Here is a 20,785-nt window from a genome sequence, read left to right as displayed (position 1 = left end):
CAGTCATTCACAACAGAATAATTAAAAAATATTTGACTTTTACCAATCCGAATGACCGACGAATTGATTGGACCATCAGTCCCTTAGTCAATCGGTTAGACGATAATTCTACCATCATTCTGAGCTAACTGATGGACTGTAATGACGCCAAACTAATCAAGTAACGCTTGTCCAACGTAAGTTTTATCAGGCTGCTGTCAGTCTTAGAATGATCGTGTAACCGTGTTTTTCATCCCTCATTCTGGCATCAATCTTAGCCGGACCGAATTGATGGACTGAACTGAAGCCAAACTGACAGTGTAACCCTTGTCGTAGATACGGTTGATAAAAATAAAATTAAAAACTGGCTAAGTGCGTGTCTGATCATGGCTACTTTTTATCTATCAAAGTAAAAACATCTGGGTAACCTTTTAATATTAAGAATGCCAAAGTTTGTAAATATTTGTGTAGATATGTGTGTGTGTGTTTGTTATTTTTTCACGCAGAAACTACCGTATGGATTTTAGTCAAAGTTTACAGTACTGTAGCTTAGATATTGGAATAATATAATAAATTAAATTTTAAAAATAACAAAATAAAGAACGTCGTTTTATATTTGGAGTCAATATACACTGAACGACTTTTTAAACGATAGAATTATTCACATTTAAATATTTTTTTAATTATTATATATAATTTTATCAATTAAATTCATTTTATAAATTATAATTATTTTAAATTACTTATTAATAATAACATTTGAAAGTAATAATAATTACCTTTAAAATAACTTAATACATACTGACATCCTGACATACTCACAAACTTTCGCATTTATAATATTAGTAGGATAGCCATCAAACTGTATGTCTGTGTGTGTCACCGGCGTGGGTGAAAAACCATTTATCACACGATACCAATAACCTTGACACGAGAACAGGCTAGAAATGGTGAAAATACATACATATATATCACGTTTATATCCTTTGCGGGGTAGACAAAACAAATAGTCTTGAAAAATCTGTAATCCAACATTCTGATGACATGACGGCCTCTGTGGCGCAGCGGTAGTAAGCTTGTCTGTGACACCGGAGGTCTCGGGTTCGAATCCCGGCTTGGGTTTTTGGATGATTATCTATCTAAGTATTTATTATAAAATATAGTACCGTTGAGTTAGTATCTCGTAACACAAGTCTCGAACTTACTTCGAGGCTAACTCAATCCTTGTTATTTGTCCCGTATAAGTATATTTATTTATTCAGCTGTACGCCGTGATGATAGATTGAGATTAAAACTTTGCAATATTGGATCATGGTTACAGATCCAGTTGCCTGAATGTGCAGGTTTCCTCACGATATTCTCCCTGACCGATCATCGGTTAGTATTCAAACTAATGTAGGTACGTAACTTCGAAAATACTGTTAGCTACTAGGTATTTTGTGAAAATAAAATTATAACTTGTTTTAAATGAATATATTTAAAACTAAAAGGCAAACAAATATTCTATTTTTACATGCATACCATATTAAAGAATTGAGGAAAATATTAATGCAAGATGTATTTTGAACGTCACATTTTTACACACATACGTTTGTAAGCCTATCCCTTAGTCGCCTTTTACGACATCTATGGAAAAGAGATGGAGTGGTCCTATTCTTTTTTGTACTGGTGCCGGGAACCACACGGCACATACATATATGCGTGTTATTGGGTCTTAAAACTGAATACGCCGCTAACTGGACAAAGTTGAAGGTAAAATTTAGACTCCAGTGCCCAAAGCATTGTGACGGAATATGAACGCCAAGATGAGAAAGACAAGTTACTTCTTCACAACCGGTTTCCAAGAAATATCGTTCAGTCCATGGAACTGCCTCTTCAAATTCTGGCCATCGGCCCATTTGGAGTCCAAATAGTGGTCATCTTCGTCTTGTTCCAGCTTCTTCCACTCCTCCTGCTTGCGGTAAGCGTGAAGCATCAGCTGTTTCCTCTCATCCTCGCTCATGATTGGCTCACGACCCGGCGCGTTTTCCGTGGTGGAGCAGAGTTTCACTGTCACCTTGCATTTGTTGTTTTTGCCTGAAATTTAGAGATTAGATGATGATGATGATGATGAGATACATTTGTCATATCTATCTTTTACTGGGTGGAAACGGCGTCGATAGTCTCGCAAAGAATCGAAGGCCACTTTCAGCTGTTTGGCGAAATGATGGAATTAAGAGACAACCTGTCACTATTTGAATCTCAATTCCATCACCATCATCGCCTGAAATAAGAATCCTAACTGTATTTGCATTTCCCTTGATTGGCTTTTACAGGAACGAAAAGAGAATCAGGTGGCATAAGCAATGTTGTCCCGTCACCACCAGGTCAGCATGGAAGCTTGCACCAGAAGATATGCGCCTATTCCCTTCGCAGCCTTTTACGAAATCCATAGGAAAGAAATGGACTGGTACAATTTCAAAGTGTCGAAAACCACACGGCACACATATAACCATACGATCTTACTTACCCAAATGATCACTCAATTTGTTCCCGCTCAAGAATTTCTTCCCGCAAGCCCAAAGGCAAGCTTTGACCGGATCTATAACCTCGTTTGCAGCCTGCGTGCCAGACAGGTCTTCCACGTTATCCAGCTCCATCCTGACTGGATCATGGGGCGGGAGACCAGCGGGGAACACTATTTTGGTCGCCCCTCGAAGCTCGTCCAATGCTCTGGCCACATCTTTTTGGGTCACATACTCACGTAGGTCTACCTGTGATTGTAACATGTCGTATGTGATCATTCTTGCCATCAAAAGGGACGTTTAGCTTAAGGGGGAAGGTTTAGCTTGGAGACTTAATGGCATTTATATATAAAGAAAGAAAGAAAGGAAAAATGTTTATTTGGTACATAATAATATATCAAGAACAGAAACCTTAACCTATAACAACTTTTGTACCAAAATGGCCCCCCCTCGGCATTTGTCGTGGTATATACCACAACGCTGGTCTTCCGTGGGCACCAACGTGGAAAATAAAATACAATAAATTTATGGTTTTACAATAAAAAATATCACATATAAAAAAAAATTGAAACTGCTTTCATATAATCACGTCTATATGCCTTGCGTGAGACAGAGCCAAGTCTTGAAAGACTGATGGGCCACGGTCAGCTATTTGGCTTAATGATAGAATTGAGATTCAAATAGTGACCAGTGCTAGCCCATCGCCTAAACGAAGAATCCCAAGTTATCCTTTGATTGACTTTTACAATGGGAACAGCAACAGCTGGCGAAAATTATATTGTGTCTTCGCTACCATACCGGTACCAAAAAAAAGTGTGCCTAGTCTTTTAGTCGCCTTTTACGATATCCATGGAAAAGAGATGGAGGTGGTCCTATTTAAAAGTGCCTGGAACCATACGGCACATACACTTACATGTTTCTTATCAATAATTTCCTTGGCAGTCTCAGCGGCTTTCTTCAGCACCTCCTGAAGATTGGGGGGTGGGGCCAGCCCACAGCGCCTCCCCATCTCGTCCTTGTGTTCCACGTAGCCTTGAGGAGCACAACGCTTGGCCCATGGGTCTTCTAGCTTTAGTTCTTTGATCTGAAATAATAAAAATCAAACCCATAACTAATACATACATACATAAAATCACGCCTCTTTCCCGGAGGGGTAGGCAGAAACTACCTGTTTCCACTTGCCACGATCTCTGCATACTTCCTTCACTACATCCACATTCATAACTCTCTTCATGCAAGCTCGGCGGTTTCGGGTACTTTTAACCTGACCCTTTACCAGGGCGTCCTGTATAACTAAATGGGAGAATTTTTTTAAGGACTGGCCAAATCTTCTTCTTCTCTATGGCATTAGTCCCGGTTACATCCTCCTGCGTCTTGACCATTGGGTAAGTCAGTTTTGAACACGAACCGACTGTCGACAGACTTCGAACCTTTACAAAAAAAACCAACGGCCTCTGTGGCGCAGCGGTAGTGCGCTTGTCTGTGTCAACGGAGGTCCCGGGTTCGAATCCTGGCCAGGGCATGATGAGAAACGAACTTTCTCCGATTGGCCTGGGTCTTGGATGTTTATCTATATCAGTATTTATTTTAAAATGTATCTAGTATCTCGTAACACAAGTTTCGAACTTACTTCGAGGTTAACTCAATCTGTGTAATATGTCCCTTATATATTTTTATATTTTTTAACCTAACCGTGTAACCGTATGTAATCGTAGCAAAAACTGTATTGCAATTCTGTTTTTTTATCGTCGTAATTATTCTTCTTCCTCCCGGTTTTGGTCTCGATTGCATCCTCACCACTCTGGAGAGGAGCCCGGGGTATGCCTTTGATCATGGATCCTGATCAGATTTTTACAAGAAGCGACTTCTCGTGATATTCCAGGTTGCGCTCTCGTCTCCTTGGAAAGGTACCAAGGGTCTACTTATGACCACGATCTTAGATGGAGACATAAGTTAACTCGGTCAGATGCAATCTGGAGACAGGAACTGACCCGTGCCAAATATAATTTAAAAACCTAACGTTCCACGTCAGTTTAGGGTTAAGAACTATTTGCCATTACGCGAAGAAATAACGCTTCTTTTCTGGAGGGATAGGCGAAAATGTTTCCTCTTCCAACGATCCCAATACTTAGTACTTTTTGCTTGATCTTAATATATATATAAATATATACATATACATATACTGTGTACTGTGCACTGTGCCGTGTGGTTCCCGGCACCAATAAAAAAAAAGAATAGGACCACTCCATCTCGTTCCCATGGATGTCGTAAAAGGCGACTAAGGGATAGGCTTATAAACATGGGATTCTTCTTTTAGGCGATGGGCTAGCAACCTGTCACTATTTGAATCTCAATTCCATCATGAAGCCAAACAGCTGAACGCGGCCTATCAGTCTTTTCAAGACTGTTGGCTCTGTCTACCCCGCAAGGTATATAGACGTGATTATATGTATGTATGTATGTATTGTGCACTGTCATTCTTTGCAGAAAATAAAATCACGCCTATTTCCCGGAGGGGTAGGGAAATACACCTTTTATCAATCCACGGATTTTAATAAGAACATGACGATCAAAACTATTCATACCTGATCATCATTCAACCCTTGCATCTCCGACGGCAGAAAGGTCCCATGGTCTCTGAGCTCTTCCAGCTCATAGCAGATCCTGGTCACCTTCAACCTCCCATTGAAGATCGCCACCACATTTTTGACTACTTCATCGACGGGTTTCTCCACGTCAGTCTCATAGAGAAACTGGTTTTCATCACCACGCTTAACTAAGAGGATCACCATTTTCTTTAGTTTTTAAGCAAAATTTGTATCGAGTTGGGAATTTATTGATTAAATATTGGTTGCTATAGTGACGGTTGGTATAGCAATAAATTGATGTTTATTCATTAGTGTTAAATTTTTTGTAGCTACAACTAAATGTCCCGGCAAACGTTGTTTAGCCATAAATATTGATAAAATTTCTAATTTAAAAAAAAAATGTTAAGTGTGGACAACCCTTATCACTAAGGGGTATTAAAAAATAAATGTTGGCCGATTCTCAGACCTACTCAATATGCTCACAAAATTTCATGAGAATCGGTTAAGCCGTTTCGGAGGAGTACGGAAACGGACATTGTGATACGAGAATTTTATATATTAAGATAACCTGTTTTCCCGTTCATACGTATATAATCACGTCCACATCCCTTGTGGGGCAGACAGAGCCAACAGTCTCCAAAAGACTAATAAGCTACGTTCAGCTGCTCAGTTTAAAGACAGAATCTATATATGCATATAATCACGTCCACATCCCTTGTGGGGCAGACAGAGCCAACAGTCTCCAAAAGACTAATAAGCTACGTTCAGCTGCTCACTTTAAAGACAGAATTGAGATTCAAATAGTGACAGATCGCTAGCCCATCGCCCAAATGAAGAATACCCTATTTCTAACAAAATCGAGTGATCCTATTCTTTTTACCATTTAGTGCCGTGAACCACACGGCGCGTACCTATACACGAGTACGTGGAAAAATATTCAGTTGTTATAAAAATAAAGTTACTACCACAGCATGTCTCGAAATAACCGATTCCTATTTATCTGAAGACTCCATATCGTAATAAAATCTTTTCAGATCAGCGTTTGCATTTGGCTCGTTCGACCTGAATTGAGCATGGATGGTTTTATCAAATGTAACATTTTATATTTTTCATAATTCATATTGTACCTGCTCACTTTGGGGCCACATACATACATAATCACGTCTATATTCATTGCAGGGTAGACAGAGTGAAGAGTCTTGAAAAGAATGATAGGCCACGTTCATCTGTATGGCTTTATGATCAAATATCCTATCCCTTGCCTATCAAATAGTCTTTCCCTTAGACGCCTTTTACGACATGCATGGGAGAGAGATGGAGTGGTCCTATTCTTTTTATATTGGTGGCGGGAACCACACGGTACTAAGAATTATAATTGTTACATATACAGTAAAAAGAAATAAAAAAATAAATATAAAATAACTAATCATATAGTTAGTCTCAGTTTTTGTCTTAAAGTTCATTCAAAATAATCTGTCTGTATGTATGCGCTAAACTCGGAAAGTCGTAGATTCGGATTTTGTTCATATTAAAAATTTTGGAAAGAGGGTTTTTCTGAGGAAGTTTCATATTTATAAATGCTAACCGTGCAAAGCCGTGGACGTTCACTAGTTATTATAATAAGGAAGAGATGATAATATTTAATTAGTATTAATTCCCTTACATTTCCTCGCTAACGTTCAAGTCTTTTCACATTAATTTATTTAAAACAAATCTTTGATAATTCTTTATCCGTTTGATCTTTATGTAAATCAAATTCAACGGCAACTCTCGAGTTTCTCAAGGAAGTAATAGTGTAGAAATAAAAAAAACCTAAGAAAATGCGAATGAGAAAGGAATTGAAACTGATGACCCGAGCAAAAGCTTAGCTTAGAAATTGTATGTCATAAAACGTGATTTGATGCATTTTTAAGAAAAAAAGGATGTTCATTAATACATACGTACATACATACATATATAAATCACGCCTCTTTCCCGGAGGGGTACGCAGAGACCACATCTTTCCACTTGCCACGATCCCTGCATACTACTTTCGCTTCAACCACATTCATAACTCTTTTCATGCAAGCTCGGCGATTTCCGAGAGCCGTGCGGTTCCCGGCACCAATTGAAAAAAGAATAGGACCACTCCATCCCCATGGATGTCGTAAAAGGCGACTAAGGAACAGACTAATGCACTTGGGATTCTTGTCTTGGGCGACAGGCTAGCAACCTGTCATTATTTGTATCTCAATTCTATCAATAAGCCAAACAGCTGAACGTGACCTTTTCAGTCTTTTCAGGACTGTTGGCTCTGTTTACCCCGCAAGGAATAAAGACGTGACTATATCATATAGTCTATATGTTTGTACACAATTAAAACGTACTCATATTAATATACTCGTAGTTATTCAACCCATAAGGTCATTATTCCCAATGTGAGTGTTGAAAGCTTAAATTTCCATATTTTCCTTTTCCGCCATATTTGCGACAACACACCTGCTTAATGTACCGGAGTGACCACTGGGCCGGAAAATGCGGTCCCCGGGTCCGCTTTGCTCAACTTTGGAGACGGGTTATTTTTATTATAGCATTAATTGTGGTATGAGTGAACAAATGGAAATTCGTAAGTAGTATGAGAGTGAAAATACACACATACGTGTCACGATTTTATTTGTACGAGGTAGACAGAGTCGTTTGATACAATTATGGGAATCCGATAAGTACTTATGTTTCTAGTTATGGTCATTAGGCTTTTAGTTTTGACTCTGACATTATTTGGTTAATAATAAAATTGCAATACACAAATTAACGCTCTTACTTACGAGTATATTCTCTTGCAGAAAGCTACAATTTTTTACATGTGCAGAACTGTCAGAAAATTCCTTTCTCTTGACTAAAATTTCAATCCTACCTCCATTTATTTCTATTCAATATTTTTGCTTGGCCAAAAGCCCGTAAAAATATTTAATTCCCCCTGTGGGGTGGGTGTAAAAATTGCAATAAATAATTATGGGTTTCCTAATTGTTGTAGATACCTCAGCTGACAGCTCACAGACATGGGCACGACATATCCACGGAGGATCCCGAGTTAGACCGTCACGATAACACCACTCATCATGGAAAGGTAAGATACTGCCATTTATTAGATAAGTCACTACATAGTATAAAACAAAGTCGCTATTTTAGTCTGTTTGTCTGTATGCTTAAATCTTTAAAATTACGCATAATAATAATACCAAGAACCGATAACATTAACGAAGTAAGAGTAAATATAGATAATGACCGCCTTGATATACACTTGGCTAAGGCCCGTGTATAACAGTACACCGGTTTTTTTTTTTTTTCAAAAAGAAAACCGAGAAAAGAAAGTGATAAAAATAATAATAACATTTATAATTTTGCACCCGTGCGAAGCCGGGGCGGGTCGCTAGTAATAAATAAAATCGTTTATTTCATAATGTGTTTTTTATTTCGTAATGTCTCATATAATGTTTTAGTAATAATTCTTTCTCTTTCCCATGGATGTAGTAAAAGGCGACTAAAGGATAGGTTTATAAACTCGGAAAGGTAAGATACTATCACAGAATTAGTAATTAAAAAAATTGTTTATTTCATATTGTGTTATATAATGTTTCAGTAATAATTCCTTCACTTTTCCATGGATGTCGTAAAAGGCGACTAAAGGATAGATTTATAAACTCGGGAAGGTAAGATACTATCACAGAATTAGTAATTAATAAAATCGATTATTTCATAATGTGTTATATAATGTTTTAGTTATAATTCCTTCTCTTTTCCATGGATGTCGTAAAAGGCGACTAAGGGATTGGCTTATAAACTTGGGATTCTTCTTTTAAGCGATGAGCTAGCAACCTCTCACTATTTGAATCTCAATTCTATCCTTAAGCCAAACAGCTAAACGTGGCCTTTCAGTCTTTTCAAGATTGTTAGCACTGTTTACCCCGCAAGGGATGTAGACATGATGATATGTATGTATGTATTCCGCAAGTCAACACAGCATTCGGATCAATACAACATAGCCCATGGCAAGCATTGGGTCTCTCTACTAACTCAAGTTATTCTGTTAACTTGAAGTTTTGCTTCATGCATCTTGTTGTATTAACTAGTTTTACATGTGACTTCACTCCCGTGGGAATAGAAGCCTAAAGAAAAAAAAGTGTAAGTTACACGCAGGTTTTTCTGTCTCTGTGTCAAATTTCGTCGTTACCAGTTAAAAAATAAAAAAAAAACAAAATTATAAACTTTAATTCATTATTATGAGACATTTTAATGTCACTTAATAATTTTCATATCTTTTAGTTTCACAACATTGGTTGACGTCAAATAAATTACTTAAATAAATAAATAAAAATAAAATAAAATCATTTATTTCAAATAAATATAAATATATACGGGACAAATTACACTACAACTTCAGGTTTAAAAACCAATATACTTAGTTAAAACTGAGTTTATTCAGTTTTCAAAACTGTTTACCCCGAAACGGATATTGACGTGACTATATGTGTGTATGTATGGAATTTTGTTATTAAGACCTGATAAAATAACTTTATAATTCACTAGCGGCCCGCCCCGGCTTCGCACGGGTGGACATATTTTTGTGTTTTATATTTTGGAATAAATTTATTTTAAAACAAATTTATGCCTATGTCACTTTTGAAGGTCTATTCTATATCTGTGCCAAATTTTATCAAAATCGGACCAGTAGTTTTTGAGTTTATTCCACACAAACATACAAAAATACAAATCTTTCCTCTTTATTATTAGTGTGGAGTGTGGATAATCGAATCGCAGAAGTTCACAAATTGCGATCATTTTCTTTTGGCGAAAAAAAATTCCAATAAAATATTTATCAAACCATTACCCAAACACCTTTGTATATCGAATAGAAAATATCAAAATGGAACTCATAGCTATACAAGAACAGATGGAAAAATCCACTGAATCGAATGCAGTTTCAAAATAGCCACCTCTGTGAAAGACTGGTTCAGTTCACAATGGAATTTGTGCCTTATAGCATTGGAATAGAAGTGTTCATTTTAAAGCTAAAAATGGAGTAACTGCGGACACGGTTGACAAATTGAAGCCGACCGCTCTAGGGGTTAAAATTTGCATGTGCTAGTGTTGTTCCGTTCGTGTGATGTGGTACAAGTCACGAGAGACGAGTTTCGTATTATTTAATTAATACATATAATCACGTCTAAACCCTTCCGGTGTAGACAGAATTGCGATTCAAATGAAAGAATTGCGATTCAAATAGTGACAGGTTGCTAGCCTGTCACGTAAATGAAGAATCCCAAGCTTGTAAGCTTATCCCTTAGTCGTCTTTTACGACATTCATGAGAAGAGATGGAGTGGTCCTATTCTTCTTCCTATCGGTGCCGGGAATCGCACGGCACCAATTAACTAATTTATAACTTAACACTATTTCGAGATCCATTGTAAATGGAACCAGTGATAAAAATATGATCATCTAGCTTTTACCCGCAGTTTCACCCGTGTAAATTAAACGCCGTCCACAAAAAGCAACATATTAAAATTTTAACGCCATCTAACAAGAAAGTTACGAAATTAGCACGACCTATAAAATTATCGAATTAAGGGCAACTTAAAAAAGCGACGAATTAATAGCCTCCTATGAAAGAATGAAGGTTTTTCGGAATCCCGTCCAATTTTTATTTGAATAAAAAAAATATTTATGCGTGAATTTTATCACGTAATCTCGCCCCTTCTCCGGAGGGGTAGGCAGACTACATCGTTTCACATGCCTCGATCCCTGGCATTCTTTCTCTTTTAAGAATTCACAGTCCATGTTAAAAATTACATAAACAGAAACATGTAGACAAAAAAAAAAGAAGTATCAATATTTACTTATGAACAAAAACGCTGCCGCTTATGAATTGACAAGTAACCTCAACCGTACGTTTTGATTGTGGGGCGCATATCCCCTGTGGTTTGTTTTTATTGCCGCCTCTGCGTGTTTAGAACTCTGTGGTGATACGACGCTCGGGAAATATGGTCGTAACGAGAGCTGGCATAATTATGTCCATGTCGTTTCTAGTCGCAGATTTGAAGTTAAGTCTGGCTTTATCGCCGTATTTATACAGACATACATACATACATATAATCACGTCTATATCCCTTGCGGGGTAGACAGAGCCAACAGTCTTGTAAAGACTAATAGGCCACGTGCAGCTGTGTAGCTTTAAGCTAGAATTGAGATTCAAACAGTGACAGGTTGCTAGCCCATCGCCTAAAAGAAGAATCCCAAGTTTATAAGGCTACCCCTTAGTCGGCTTTTACGACATCCATGGGAAAGAGATGGAGTGGTCCTAATTCTTTTTTGTATTGGTGCCGGGAACCACACGGCACATTCTGAGATATAACGATGCAAAAAGCTGCAAGCGTCATAATATGCATAAGCACGTCTCGTATATATACTCTGTGTAGCAGTAATATAAGTAAAAATATTGTTCTGTCCAGTCGTTCTAGAACCAAACGGTCTGGCTCGGGATGATGCCAAGAGACCGGATGGTATCCTCGGACCTTTGGTACCCTGGAGATTGGGGCGGCCTTTGGTGTGGGATGCTTCTTGTGTCGACACACTTGCGCCGTCTCATCTTCAGGTTACCAAATCATACATATAATCTATCGGGAAATATGGTCGTAACGAGAGCTGGCATAATTATGTCCATGTCATTTCTAGTCGCAGATTTGAAGTTAAGTCTGGCTTTGTCGCCGTATTTATACAGACATACATACATACATATACATACATACATACATACATATAATCACGTCTATATCCCTTGCGGGGTAGACAGAGCCAACAGTCTTGTAAATACTAATAGGCCACGTGTAGCTTTAAGATGGAATTGAGTTTCAAATAGTGACAGGTTGCTAGCCCATCGCCTAAAAGAAGAATCCCAAGTTTATAAGCCTACCCCTTTATTTATACCGTATTTATACAGACTTGCTAATAGTTCCGAAAAATAGTCCGAAGACGGTCAAGGCTTACCGACATTGCTCAGGAATAGCCCAAAGAAAGTGGCGATGGGCGGGCCATATATGCCGCACCACAGACGATCGCTGGGGCATGGGTACTGGAGTGGAGACCCAGAATTGGTCGCCGGAATGTGGGTAAACCACCTATCAGATGGACTGACGATCTGGTCAAGATTGCTGGAGGGAGGTGGATGAGAAAATAACAAAACCATGGAGAATGGCGCGCATTACTAGAGGCCTACATCCAGCAGTGGAAGAATATGGGCTGAAGAAGGAGGAAGGAGGAAGGCTAATAGTTTCAGAATGGACACTTGCCCTTCAACTTACTTGACGGCCTCTGTGGCGCAGCGGTAGTACGCTTGTCTATGACATCGGAGGTCCCGGGTTCGAATCCCGGCCAGGGCATGATGAGAAACGAACTTTCTCTGATTGTCCTGGGGCTTGGATGTTTATCTGTATAAGTATTTATTATAAATATAATATCGTTGAGTTAGTATCTCGTAACACAAGTTTCGAACTTTTGGTAAAAAAGAAAAACTGGAGCCTTGGTTGTGAAAACTGTGATAAGCTTTATCGATTATAGAAAACAATTTTGTGAAGGAAAATCCCTTGTTGGATCGATTAAACTAACCCGTTTTGGATCGATCATGGTTACACATCCAGTTGCCTGAATGTGCAGGTTTCCTCACGATTTTCCCTCACCGTAAGAGTATTATTAATAATCCATGTATCCAAAAAGGGTACATTTGGGAGAAAATAAATACTATAGAAGAAGTAATTGTCTGAGAAAGCTGCTAGATTCAGTCGCGATGTTCTCTATCCCGGCTCTGTCTTCCCCGCAAGGAATATAGACGTGATGATATGTTCTCCGACTATAACTTACTACTATACATATATTACTCGTACTAGCGTTCGCAAGAAGAGTATTATAATTCCCTTTTCTATACATACAAACAAATAATCACGTCTATATCACTTGCGGGGTAGACAGAGCCAACAATCTTGAAAAGACTGACAGGCTACATTCAGCTGTTTGGCTTAATGATAGAATTGGGATTCAAATAGTGACAGATTGCTAGCCCATCGCTTAAAAGAAGTATCTCAAGTTTATAAGCCTATCCCATAGTCTCCTTTTACGAAATCGATATGGGGTGGTCCTATTTTTTTATCGGTGCCGAGAACCACACGACACTTTTCTATATTTCCCATTATATGTATTTATAGGTTTGCAAAATTTCATGGAGATCGATTCAGTGAATGAAAAACATTCAAACAAACACATTTTATATTATTAGTACGGACGGGTCTGTGTGTATACCAATCAAGTTTATGAGTGCTGAGTTACATTATCATTCACAATGTTTACAGCGCACACAGTGTAATGTGAGGAAACATGCATATTTACACCACAGTGTAGCGATAAGCAGATCCGTGCAAATAAATATAATGCGCTTAATGATGTATTAGGTACATACATAGGTACATATGCCAGTTCTACATTCATTCATGTTTTTTAATGTAAACAATGTGCATTTGTCCATGATTTAGATTTTAGAGATCAATATTTGTATATTGACATCCGATGAAAATGCTGCAGTGTAGTTTGTTCCGCCGCTTCTTCTGCGCATGCGCTTTGCAAGCGGTAGTAGTTATAATTAGATTTAAGTGATGTGACGTCAATAAGTGATACCTTGTATCCAATTTTGAAAATAAATCTATTCTATTCTATAGTCACGTCTTTATCTCTTGCGGGGCAGAGACATCAATCTTGAAAGACTGAAAGGCCACGTTCAGCTGTTAGGCTTAATGATAGAATTGAAATTCTAATAGTGACAGGTTGCTAGCCCATCGCCTAAAAGAAGAATCCCAAATGTAGCAGAAGCGATAATTCTTGATCGCCACCAAAGGAAAGACTTTCCGCTAGGCTAGTGTGATGTCTGGGGAACCGCGCGACAGACGATGTTGTGTCGGAGGTTGTATACATGCTCCAATCCGTGAAATCTTTGTTATCGCGATTTAGAATCTTCACACCTAGCCTGGCGGTAGATCTTCCGTTTGTGGTAGTCGAGCACGAACTATCACTCCCGCTGGTAACCCTGTCGTGTTTTTTTTTTTAATTACACTGATTGAGTTAGCCTTGAAGTAAGTTCGAAACTTGTGTTACGAGATACTAACTCAACGATACTATATTTTATAATAAATACTTATATAGATAAACATCCAAGACCCAGGACAATCAGATAAAGTTCTTTTCTCATCACGCCCTGGCCGGGATTCGAACCCGGGACCCCCGGTGTCACAGACAAGCGTAATACCGCTGAGCCACAGAGGCCGTCGCATTGGAAGCAACCTTCTTCCTACGCCAAGATTATAAGCCTATCCCTACCCTTTTACGCCTTTTACGACATCCATGGAGACGAGATGACGTTTAACTGATATTATCATTTTACAATGCCGTGTGGTTCCCGGCACCAATACAAAAATACAAAAAGAATAGGACCACTCCATATCTTTCCCATGGATGTCGTAAAAGGTGACTAAGGGATAGGCTTACAAACTCGGGATTCTTTTTTAGGCGATGTGCTAACAACCTTTCATTATTTCCTTTCATTATTTGAATCTCAATTCTATCATTAAGCCAAATAGCTGAACGTGGCCATTCAGTCTTTTCAAGACTGTTGGCTCTGTCTTCCCCGCAAGGGATATAGACGTGACCATATGTACGTATGAACAATGTAGGTATTCTGATAACCCCCTGTATAGTGATATTCTTATTACTTTAGCAAGTTTAATTACGCTGTGTTTGCGTTAGAAACTAGCTACATATTGTTACAAACGGGACTCGCATGTCGACAATTGTATATGCATATTTCCCCAGCGACGTGGTGTGATTACAGTGTATTTTGACACAGATTCGGCAGAGAGTTGTGTTATTTTGACGCAAAATAAAATAGTGTAAGTACTCTATAAAAAAAAAAGGGGAACAGACATCCTGGTAAAGGGTCAGGTCAAAAGTACCCGAAACCGCCGAGCTTGCATGAAGCGAGTTATGAATGTGGATAAAGCGAAGGAAGTGCGCAGAGATCGTGGCAAGTGGAACGATGTAGTCTCTGCCTACCGCTACGGGAAAAAGGCGTGATTTTATGTATGAATAGAATAGAATAGATTTTTTATATGAACTTCTTTTACCGAGATGAAATGCGTCATCTAACGCTTGCACGTAAAAATGCCTACAATACAAACGGGTTAAGCGCGAGTCGGATATTATGTAAAGTTCCGTAGTCCACACCTACGAACACATGAAAGAGTGTTTTGAAGTTATAAAAAAAAGACAAACAGACTGTTTTAAAATACCCGAAACCGCCGAGCTTGCATGAAGAGTATTATGAATGTGAATTAAGCAAAAGAAGTATGCAAAGATCCTGGATTGGGTAAGTCAGATTTTTTCTGAAATGATTAATGCCGTGAGGTTCCCGGCACCAATAGAAAAAGAATAGGACGATTCCTTGCTCGTAGATGTCGTAAAAGGGATAGGCTTATAAACTTGGGATTCTTCTTTTAGGCGATGGGCTAGCAGCATGTCACTTTTTAAATCTCAATTCTATCATTAAGCCAAACAGCTGAACGCGGCCAACTGGTCTTTGTTGAGACTGTTGGCTCTGTCTACCCCGCAAGGGATATAGACGTGATTATATAAATTTATATACATACGGGACAAATTACACAGATTGAGTTAGCCCCGAAGTAAATGCGAGACTTGTGTTACGAGTTACTAACTCAACGATACTATATTTTATAATAAACTAGAAGCCGCCCGCGACTTCGGCCGCGTAGAATCAATCCCGCGGAAACTCAGGGATAAAAAGCCTATATATTATTCTGGGTCTTCAGCTACCTACATACAAAATTTCATAGTAATTGGATTTAGTAGTTTTTGCGTGAAAGAGTAACAAACATCCATACTGACATCCTGCCATACTCACAAACTTTCGCATTTACAATATTAATAACATATTAGTGCCGTGTGGTTCCCGGCACCAATAAAAAAAGGAATAGGACCACTCCATCTCGTTCCCATGGATGTCGTAAAAGGCGACTAAGGGATAGGCTTACAAACTTGGGATTCCTTTTTAGGCGATGGGCTAGCAACCCGTCACTTTTTAAATCTCAATTCTATCATAAAGCCAAACAGCTGAACGTGGCCTATCAGTCTTTTCAAGACTTTTGGCTCTGTCTACCCCGTAAGGAATAAAGACGTGATCATATGTATGTATATACGTAACATACTTAAACAAACGTTCAAGGTTATATGTATGTAAGTATGTATAAGATCGGAACATTATTTTTATATTCCGAATGATGTAGCGGATCCCTGAAAAAAACAAAAATAAGTTCCAATTTCTGTAACATTGTCGCTATTGCTCAGACAATAACTTGGCAGGAGCGACAGTCGCCATTGTGAGAGTATTAGGCGTAAAACATTTATTATGTAACACTACGGATGTGTGAGTGTGTGTGACACGGGAAATGTTTTTCGATTTTTTTTCTTATACAGTTATGCTGTTATCGTGTGTTATTTGAGAGCGGAATGGCATTGTAAATTTTTATTCATTTATTTATTTAAACTTCGTGCCGTGTGGTTCCCGGCATCAAAAGAAAAAATAATAGGACCACTCCATCTCTCTCCCATGGATGTCGTAAAAGGCGACTAAGGGATAGGCTTGCAAACTTGGAATTATTTTTTTTAGGCGATGGGTTAGCAACCTGTCACTATTTGAATCTCAATTCTATCATTTAGCCAAATAGCTGAACGTGGCCTATCAGTCTTTTCAAGACTGTTGGCTCTGTCTAACCCGCAAGGGATGTAGACGTGATTATATGTATGTATGCACAAAATACAAATGTATAGCACAATTGGCGGACTTAATGCTGGAAGCATTATCTACCAGTCAACCATTGGGTCTGACAGAGAACTTTATGTGGTGTTAAACTAAATAAATATATTTGTATCAACACAAAATATAAAATAAAATAATTATAATATACAAACATAAAAACTACAATAGATAAACAATATACATAAATAAATAGGTGCAGCGATTACCGAAATGAGTGAAAAGGCTCATAGGTATGAAATACCTTCGCGACTCAAGAAAAACCCGTATACCTGCGATTTGAAACTAGAACGACTTTTACTTTCCCGCGGGAATTTTGGTAAATCTTCCTTAGTGGGATCACAAGGAAGCCATTTCAAATTTCTAGACCCAGCCGTTTGGAATGTGCCTTAGTAAGTCAGTCAGTCAATTAATCACTCAATACTGCACTGTAATACATTTACGATAGCAAAACAAAACGACTAGAAAGAAACTTACGGGGTAGACAGAGCCAAACAGTCTCGTAAAGACTTAAAGGCCACGTTCAGCTGTACGCCTTAAAGATGGATTTGAAATTCAAATAGTGGCAGGTTGCTAGCCCATCGCCTAAAAGTAGAATCCCAAGCTTATAAGCCTATCCCTTAGTCGGCTTTTACGACACCCGTGGGAAAGAGATGGAGTGGTCCTATTCTATATCTTAATAATGTTGCTTACAGTAAAAGCGACTAAGGGATAGGCTTACAAACTTGCGATTCTTTTTTGGGCGATGGGCTAGCAACCTGTCACTATTTGAATCTCAATTATATCATTAAGCCAAATAGCTGAACGTGGCCATTCAGTCTTTTCAAGACTGTTGGCTCTGTCTACCCCGCAAGGGATATAGATGTGACCATATGTATGTATGTATTAAAAACATATGAGACTCAAATGTCGCACATCTGCGCTTCTACGACTGTGGAGTAAAACCTATTTGCATTTTTCAACGGAGAAATGAAACAAAGTATGTAATTTCAAAACATACTGTTATTTGCTTGTATTTTGCTGAGAAAAATATACACTTGTATAAATAAATATACGTGTTTGTCGCATCACCATATCGCACCACCAACTTAAAGTTTTTTCTGTTTGGTCATCTGGTTGACTGGTAGAGAATACCAAATGGCATTAAGTCCGCCTTTTGTACATTTTTTTGTGCAATGAAGTTTTAAATAAATATATAGTAGTAAATAAATATATAATAAATAAATATATATATATATATATATATATTTATTTAAAACTTCATTGCACAAAAAAAAATATATATATATATATAAAAGAATATAATATATATATATATGTATGATAGTTTTTGTACTTCACCCTGCTTCGGAGAATTCATACTATTTTAACTATATGACAAACAAAATTCGCCGAAATTTCGCGTTCAGGATATTTTGAGAGAGGATTTCTCAGAAACCCTTCCCTTTTATTTACGGATAGCGTGTAAATTTTGTATATTTTATGTAAAAAAATGACTACGCATGATATATTACGTCTTTATTCCTTACAGGGTAAACAGAGCCAACAGTCTCGAAAAGATTGTGAGAAAACTTGAAATTTTATTGGTTCATTATCAATTTTCTGATCAAGGTTTTAATTTTAGGCTTTCTACATACATTCATACATACATATTGTTACGTGTATATCCCTTGCGGGGTAGACAAAGCCAACAGTCTTGAAAAAACTGAATGGCCACGTTCAGCTATTTGGCTTTATGGCAGAATTGAGATTCAAATAGTGACAGGTTGCTAGCCCATCGTTTAGGCTTTCTCCTTCAAAAATTCTTACTTACACTACAATAAAAAAGATAAGAAATAAAAAACAACTGAATAAATAAATCATGCCGACAATGTTAGACTATATCGTATGAAATCAACATAAAACCCACTGCTTTTCACCCGCCAAAATCTTAAAAGGTTTTTATTCTTTTATTTATCGCGTTGCCGAGGCAAAGCCAAGCGGGTATACAGCCAAGCCTGATTTACATTTTATTTTCGTGTTTTCTTGAAAATTGGCTTGTTTTAATAGAATTGTTAGGGAATGTCCATGTTGTAAAAATGAATGGCTATTGTGATTTACAATCTTGATTTCTTTGATGTGCAAAAATGTCGTTTCATCTGCGGCTCGAATGAAGTTGATTCTACTTAATTTTGTTTAACGGTTTTTCAGTAAAGATGTTTCCACGCTGGTGTGGTAGCGAAAAAACATAGGTTCTCTTTCAATAAATATAAAAATGAATTGGAGCCACTCCATCTCTTTCCCATGGATGTCGTAAAAGGCGACTAAGTCATAGGTTTATACACAAACTTGGTATTCTTTTTTAGGCGATGGGTTAGCAACCTGTCACTATTTGAATCTCAATTCTATCTTTAAGCCAAATAGCCGAACGTGGCCCTTCAGTATTTTCAAGACTGTTGGCTCTGTCTTCCCCGCAAGGGATATAGACGTGACCATATTATGTATGTATGTATGTATTTAGACGGAATGTGACGATGGTACGGAACCCCTCGTACCTGAGTCCAAATCGCACTTGTCCGATTTTTATGTATTAGTAAGCGGAATCTTGGCTTAAGCCACTATTTTTAAAGAACTGAAATCTATTGTTGGTGCCTAGCCAACATTTCAATAGCTTATTTTCATGACTTGGTGAATTTTGAGATTCAATTGTGAGTCGACATCACTAAGATTATATTTTACTGTATAATTCCCACCACTTCAGAATAGGACGACCACTCTTTTCGATGGATGTCGTAAAAGGTGACTAAGAGATACGCACCATTCATCTACTGCAGCATTCTTCAAGTCAGAGAGTTGGTTAGGTTAGCATCCTTCTTTTTGTGTTTAGGGTTAATAGCTTTGCGGGGAAGACAGAGCCAACAGTCTTGAGAAGACTGAAAGGCCACATTCAGCTGTATGGCCTGGTCATGGAACTGAGATTCGAATAGTGACAAGTTGCTAGCCTACAAGAGGAATCCCAAGTTTTTAAGCCTATCCCTTAGTCAGTTCAAAAAGCAAGCAAAGGCAATTTTACGTGCCTTTTTTTTATAAAAACGGAACGTGTCAATTTATACAGAAACGTCGTGAACCGGATTAGACTGGTTTAAATTGAATATGGAACGAGATAACCGACAGAACAAATAAAAGAAGTTATGATTGTGGCAGTGGATAGATTTTAAGGTAGATATATAATTCATTAAATAAATAAATAAATATATACGGGACAAATTACACAGATTGAGTTAGCATCTAAGAAAGTTCGAGACTTGTGTTACGAGATACTAACTCAACGATACTATGTTTTATAATAAATAATTATATAGATAAACATCCAAGACCCAGGCCAATCAGATGAAGTTCGTTTCTCATCATGCCCTGGCCGGGATTCGAACCCGGGACCTCCGGTGTCACAGACAAGCGCACTACCGCTGCGCCACAGAGGCCGTCTAAGTATTCATTTATTTGAATCGGTACGCAAGAGTGTCTTCATCAAATTTCCATGGAAATTTATAAACTTTCGTAGGATTTTAATCGAGAGATGATGAATTGTATTATTTTTACGTTTACATTTCCGTAAATTGATAAACTCACTCGCAAAATAATATCCAAACGAAATGTGCGCTCTGATTGGTTGAATATATGAACAAATTTTCTCCCTTCCCTCCCCTCCTTTATTTATACATATGTATACTAGCTGTCTGTCATAATTTTTAAGTAATTTCTAGTCAAAAAATGTTAAGGGTGGACAAGCCTTATCACTAAGGGGTATGAATGATTTTGGCCGATCTTCAGA

At 37.9% G+C, this 20,785-nt stretch overlaps 2 protein-coding genes across 2 annotated transcripts in view; one reads left to right on the top strand and one right to left on the bottom strand.

The window, feature by feature from the left end:
- LOC106131721 (protein madd-4) overlaps positions 1–20,785 on the top strand; it is a 319,633-nt gene that overhangs the window by 224,761 nt on the left and 74,087 nt on the right. Inside the window, exon 3 of the mRNA XM_060951743.1 lies at positions 8,085–8,177. Coding sequence (XP_060807726.1) covers positions 8,085–8,177 — 93 coding nt within the window. The remainder of the gene's footprint in view (positions 1–8,084; positions 8,178–20,785) is intronic.
- Positions 1,699–5,307, bottom strand: LOC106131733 (cilia- and flagella-associated protein 298-A). Its single transcript, XM_013330918.2, has 4 exons — positions 5,069–5,307; positions 3,397–3,567; positions 2,489–2,732; positions 1,699–2,055 (listed from the first exon to the last, which is right to left on the bottom strand). Exons 1-4 carry the CDS (start codon positions 5,273–5,275, stop codon positions 1,799–1,801), a joined length of 879 nt encoding a protein of 292 aa, XP_013186372.1. The 5' UTR covers positions 5,276–5,307; the 3' UTR covers positions 1,699–1,798.

The sequence above is a fragment of the Amyelois transitella genome, chromosome 26, assembly GCF_032362555.1.
Source record: "Amyelois transitella isolate CPQ chromosome 26, ilAmyTran1.1, whole genome shotgun sequence".
Taxonomy (NCBI): domain Eukaryota; kingdom Metazoa; phylum Arthropoda; class Insecta; order Lepidoptera; family Pyralidae; genus Amyelois; species Amyelois transitella.
Note: the sequence above shows the minus strand (reverse complement) of the source record. Positions and strands in the feature narration are given on the sequence as shown.